This window comes from Solanum stenotomum, unplaced genomic scaffold, assembly GCF_019186545.1.
Source record: "Solanum stenotomum isolate F172 unplaced genomic scaffold, ASM1918654v1 scaffold37161, whole genome shotgun sequence".
Taxonomy (NCBI): domain Eukaryota; kingdom Viridiplantae; phylum Streptophyta; class Magnoliopsida; order Solanales; family Solanaceae; genus Solanum; species Solanum stenotomum.
In genome coordinates, this window is record NW_026034278.1 from 1 (window position 1) to 6,547 (window position 6,547).

At 33.8% G+C, this 6,547-nt stretch overlaps 1 protein-coding gene across 1 annotated transcript; it reads left to right on the forward strand.

The window, feature by feature from the left end:
• Window positions 1-6: 6 nt before the first annotated feature.
• Window positions 7-5,686, forward strand: LOC125852568 (origin of replication complex subunit 4). Its single transcript, XM_049532297.1, has 15 exons — window positions 7-51; window positions 216-272; window positions 366-413; window positions 1,600-1,650; window positions 1,737-1,780; window positions 1,944-2,007; window positions 2,085-2,171; window positions 2,458-2,549; window positions 2,625-2,706; window positions 3,297-3,382; window positions 3,494-3,603; window positions 4,227-4,319; window positions 4,397-4,461; window positions 4,553-4,696; window positions 5,560-5,686. Exons 2-15 carry the CDS (start codon window positions 225-227, stop codon window positions 5,593-5,595), a joined length of 1,050 nt encoding a protein of 349 aa, XP_049388254.1. The 5' UTR covers window positions 7-51; window positions 216-224; the 3' UTR covers window positions 5,596-5,686.
• Window positions 5,687-6,547: the final 861 nt, after the last annotated feature.

Consider the following 6,547-nt stretch of genomic DNA (forward strand, 5'->3'; position numbering starts at 1 on the left):
TGTAACAACTCAGCTCTACTTCTTGGCCCTCGTGGTTGCGGAAAAGTTGCGGTCAGTTAGAGTTTTATATGTTTTATTTTGCTGAGCCTTTGCACGAATTCAATTTTTCTTTGGTCTCTTCTTATTGTTGTTATATTTTTGTCTTTTTATTTCATTAGTAGGCAAAATAAGTTAACTTGATTGATAATTGCTTTGTAATTTATTGTTTATGCCAGATTTTAGAGATGGTTATCAAGGATTTACTGCAAGAATATCCAGACACGATCTGTGTGGTATTGATTTAGTATATGATTTGGCAGTGACATATTTCTGGACAAAAATAAATGTCACTAATTTATTGATCGTAAATGCTATGTCAATTACAGATTAAACTGAATGGACTATTGCATAGCGAGGACAATTGTGCTTTGAAGGTATGGGATACAATTTCCCTTCTTTTAGGTTGGAATTCTGTTCAGTAAGGAGTCGTTTGGTGTGAGGCATAAGGTATAATAATCTCAGGATAAAATGCAGGACTATTTTTTCCTACGTTTGGTTGGAGGTCTTAGGCAATCATGGGATAATTTAATCCACCATTTATGCCTTAGTGATGGGATAAGTTATCACATATACATGATGGAATAACTTATGATAACTTATCCGGGGATAATTAATCACGGGATAACTTGTTCCCAACCAAACGACTTATACTTATGACTTCTGGCACTTCTGTTTAATATCTAAAGCATTTACGCCTTTTCATATGTTGTTACCTAGATGCAATCAGTTAATTTATGTATCACGCTATTCATACTTATCCACTTTCAAGAGACAATTTGCTAACACTTAATGATTTTTCACTGAACCATCCGACATTAGGAAAAAGTGATGGTTTGTTTTACCATCTAAGCAAGAAAAAGATCAACTAGAGAAATACTTTCTTTTTGTTTTGTCGATTAATTTGTAGATTTTTCACTTGGTGGTTTTATATATTTGTTGGAACTTGTTTTGGCTCTGAAGAAACAGCTCTTTGTTCTGGTAGAGTTATATATAGAGAAAGCAGAAATTTAGGAATCAAGATAGGTTATACAAGAGTAGTGTGAAATCCCGAATATTGAAATCAAGATAGGTTGTCCCAAACAGATTTCTCTGTCGTCAAAAACAAAAAAAGTTGTAGCAGAATCATTGAGCAAGAGTGCAGATGGCAGATTTTATAAGGCAGCTATTTAGAAGGTTTCAATTGAAACAGTCAACCATCAAGAAGAGATAGACCATAGTCAATTGAAACATTTGTGCTTAAATTATCACTTCCTTTGCTTTCTTACAGATTGATAACTGGAACTTGATTAAGCAAGAGATCAATTTCCAATAGGATATTTAGGTTATCCAAGCAAGTTTTGTTAACATTGTCAAAATCTTTAAATATAAGTGCACTTGATACCAGATTCACCTGCACCTTCTTCTATTTTTTGTTTAACTATTTTATCTTCCTTGGAAAAGTAAAATATGTGCCTCTTCGAACAAAGGGTGTTATTATTATTTGTTCTTGTTAGATATTTGTCCATAATCTTGTCCTTGATCTCTGTATCCTTCGTTTGATATAGTTATTTTATCTTGCAGGAAATTGCAAGGCAGTTATGTATAGAAAATCAATTGGTTTTCTCAAAGATGGTACCGTGTCTATTCTGGTTATAATTTCCATTTTACATTTTAACCAAAGGTATCAAACAGTCATCATGTATTTCCCATAATAACAGGCATCATTTGACGATAACTCCCAGTTTGTGATAGCCATGTTAAGGTGAGTGTATATGGCTTGTAATGTCCTTTGTTTTATTGCCAAAAGAGAATAGAATCCTTTCAAAGTGTCTGGAATATTTAAATTAGATGATCTTCACAGAGAGCATTTACTTGTTTTTTCTTCTCCCGGTGCATGTGTTCATTATACTGTAACTTCTCATCAGGGAATGTGGATTGGCACATAAAACAATTATCTTTGTGTTGGATGAGTTTGACCTTTTTACACAGGTGAGATTCTCATATATGAAGAAAATCATGAGAAAATATGTCAAGTTTTCAGGATTTGATGTATCTGCAATTTGCAGGGTAAACAACGATTACTCTATAGCTTGCTAGATGCAATGCAGTCTGTAACTTCACAAGCTGTTGTCGTTGGTGTGAGTTGTAGATTGGTATGTTCCTTATTATTAGCATTACTACTTTTATCTCGTGTTCTTTTTCTCTACAAACTATGCATACCTCAGCATCATTATGTCCAGACGGTGTTTTGGTATTCGGGACTTGAAAATCAAGTGAGCATGCTCGTTTTCTTTAATTGAGTATCTCGTTTTGAGTTGCTTGTGAACAAGATTAACTTCAGGAGATTTCCTAAATTTCCAAGACAGTTGCCTTGTCATTAATACACATTGACTACGTATAGCTAGACACATTGGAGAAGCTGAATCTTGTGTTGTGCAGGATGCTGATCAACTCTTAGAGAAGAGAGTAAGGTCTCGTTTCTCGCATAGAAAGCTGTTGTTCCTACCCCCTTCGCGGGAAGACTTGCAAAAGTAACTTCTCATTGCATCCTTGGTTCCTGATTTACTGCCTGCAAGAATTATCTATATTGACAATCTGTATTTCAGAATTTTGCAGCATGCTTTACTACTGCCAACAGAGTCAAGCCTTCCTCCTCACTATGTAGCTGCTTATAACAAAAAGCTTCTTGTATCCTTTTCTCTCGTTACTCTTTTCATTGTCAATGAACGAAAAAAAGTGAAATGATCCCAGAAGACCACAAAAGTTGTACAGAGAGTGACAGAGAGGAATAGACAAGAATAATTAGAGTGAGGCTCCAAAAGACTCAATTAAGTAGTATCTGTGAGAATTATTGAAAAAATATATGGTCAATGAAGCGGGTTCTAATTTGAGCGGAGGCAAAAACACTAGGTAATTTCTTCTTGTATGTATAAGTCTTGGTGGATATAGTTATCTGGTACTTGTGTTGGTGGGAGGTAGCAGGTAGCCGTGGAATTAGTCGTGGTGTGCTAAAGCTGGCCTAGACACCACGATTTTTTTTTTAAAAGAGGTATGGAGTATCCTTTATGACAGTGGTAACTACTCATTTGTGCTAAGCCTAGATGAGGCTCTCCAAATACTTGTCTTTCTCTTGTCAATCAAGGTTTAAAATAGTTTGTTTTCTTTTTGAAACCTCTCCTTTTGTTTAGACAAAAAACAAGCACCAAAGTTTCAATGATTTGACGAATTGTGGTCAGTTTTTTGCTTGCAAACATCAGGTTATCCTTAACATTTATTAGAATACTTTGTCGGATGACAAATTCAAAGACATCATTGATTCATTATGCAATTTTGATGCAACCTTTAACCATCTATTGAGATTTCTGTAAGTCTACCTATCCTTGAACTACCTAATTGATGCATTCACAGTCGCTATATCAAACATCTATTCGTTTTTAAAAAAAGTTAGAACTCATCGTATGGTAATTTCCATTAGGTTTGCTTCTGTGTGCCATATGGATACAAAATCTGGATTTTTATCACTTGATAACTTTAAAACAGCACTATCAAGTATTCAACGGCAACCCAAGTTGGAAGCCTTGCAAGGTATGACATTTTGTATTCCTTGTTGACTAGCATCTTCTGGAAAATTTTAGGGGTAGAGCTATGATTTGTTAACTAGCTTCTTCATCTATTCCCATATCCTCTCTCTTCTCTTTTTTGACACAGTAGTCTTAGACATTGTGACCACTGTTGTCAAAGGCGCACTTAAGGCATGCCTTAGCCCTGAAACAAGGCGCAAAACATGTTTGAGCGTTTCATCTTGCTTAGCAGGCACTTCAGGGTCTCCATCAAGTCTTTAATGCATACCTCTCCTTTCAATGAGCATAATCCTGAAATGGCGACGCTAAACAATTGATATTTCACTTTATCGTAATTGTTCAGTTTCTTTGTCCATGTATTTGTTATTCATGCTTGTGATTAAGTCTTGGATTACACAACATATTTGTATTTGTTCTCCATTTATGCCTTTCTTCACTAAAACCAGCACTTTATTTGCACTTAAACCTCAACTTACTGTAGAGATTTTTGGAAATATGGTGTGAGTCACTCACAAACCATTTTATATATGGTGTGAGGCACTCACAAAGACGGACATCCTGCACAACTAGGCCACCACCAAGATGAATCAAACTGAAAACAACTCGATTTTCAAATTGTTGATGCAGATTGCTCCATTTTAGAGCTATATATACTTGTTTGCTTGAGGAGGTTGGAAGGCAAAGAGCAAGAGACAACTAACTTCAATTCAGTAATGAAAGGTTTGACTACTACATGATCCCTTCTTATGTTAATAATGTGAATCCTGTGTGACTGACCATGTTATCCTGCCTTTCAGAGTATAAAGACGTACATAATTCGTTCCAAACAACAGACTATTATGCACGGAATGTATGCCTACGGGTGTGTATGACATTTAAAATGCAAATTATCCATCCAACATCTAACTTTGGATCTTTGAAGGTATACTGACAAATATTTACTTTCCTTTCAGGCATTTGAACATCTTTTACAACGTCAATTGATCTCCTTGGTTGACAACAGAGGGCACAGCCAATCTGTTGAGTTTCGTCCGGTGAGGCTTTTGATCTCATCACATGAACTACATCAGGGACTGAAAGCATACCGTTCCTGTCCAGTAAGTTACTTTCAGGAACATTTATATTCTTTTAGTCTGAAATATTCTGGGGTGGTTGTGGATATCGATATAATGATAGTAATAAGCACATCCGAGGGTCTATTGAAAACAACCTCTTATCCCACAAAGGTAGGGGTAAAGTCTACGTATATTTTAACCTCCCTAAACCCCACTTGTGGAATTACGATGTCTATGTTGTTGATAGCAATAAACACACTTTTCAGTCAGTCAGTATAAACAAGCAGAGAAAGATTATCTAGTATTGCATAAATCTTTTTCAACTCAAATTGCATATGCATAAAAAGATCTATTGGTTCAAGACTATGTACCTATTCGGCAGAACTTGGTACAAATTATAAGTTTCGTCCCTGAATTATTGACAATCTTAAAAACACCCCTCTACTTGACGTACTAAACTTAGATACACCCTCGATTTGTCACATTACATAGCAAGTAGTCTTAAACTCTTGTAAGAGCATTGAGTTCTTAATAAAAAACCAAGAAAAGTGTTGAAAACACTCCTAAACTTGGCGAGAATTTAGGGGTGTATTTCATTCGTATTCCAAGATCGGGAGTGTGTTTAAGTTTAGTTAGTTAAGGGGTGTTTTTAAGACTGCCAATAGTTTGGAAATGAAACTAATAATTCGACCCGAGTTTAGAGGTGTTTTCAATACTTCTCTCTAATTTATACTAAGAAATCCACTAAATATGTACAAAACTAACTTCAAAACCCTGTCAGTAACACTTGATGTCGCTATCCTATAATTTAGAATCCATAAAGTTTAAATTTTGATTCCACTTCCGCCGGCTTGTTGATTAAACCATTGAGTTTCACTACTAATTAGTTTTTGCTCATTTTGCAGGCAATTCTTCATAAACTACTTGACCTTGCAGTGTGAAGTCAAAGCCCCATATGTTGTATTATTTCATCAGATTTTTTTTTTTTTGTAAAATTAGAGTAATTTTAATATAAAAAGAATTCTACAATTTCCATATTATGCCACATTTTTCTTTTTCATTTTTTTCTCCTGACTTCCAATATAGCAATGTTTGTTGCCCATCTCTCTTAAAAAGTTATTTTTCATTAAAATAATTGCAATAAATTTAGTTATTAATTTTATAATTTTAATTTCTGATTGAATTAATATTTATCATTAGTGTTCAATACTTCAATTATATATAATTATATATAATTTATAAGTTTTTTACTGTTAAAATTTGAAACATAAATAATTATGTCATAACTAGTAATAGATAGTCTTATATATGTTAATTATGAAATTTTCTCTAAATAATTATGTCATAACTAGTACTCCCTCTATTTCACAAAGAATGACCTTCTTTTCCTTTTAGTCAGTTTCAAAAAAATGACCTCTTTCCTTTTTTGATAACATTTTACTTTTTGCTTTTCACGTGACATGTTTAAGACCACAAGATTAAGGACAATTTTGTACATTTAACATAATTTTAATTTAGGATCACAAAATTCAAAAGTCTTTTTTTAATTTCTTAAACTTCGTGCCAAGTCAAACCAGACCAATCTTTTTGAAACGGAGGGAGTAATAAATATTCTTATATATGTTAATTATGAAATTTTCTCCATCTAAAACTTTAAAGGCAATTTAAATGGTGAATTGGTAAATAAAATGTATAGCCCAATTGGGAATGTTTGGATTGGGCTGAGGCAGCCCATTTTCACACATCTGTTGAAATTGTATCTGAATTTGAACTTCCCTTTTAAAATTTGGAAACAATTGTAAATGAAAAATCAAATTTTTATTTGATTTGTTACTTGTTGGACACAACATTTGAATATTAATTATGTTTGAACGTGCATTTCAGAAAAAAATT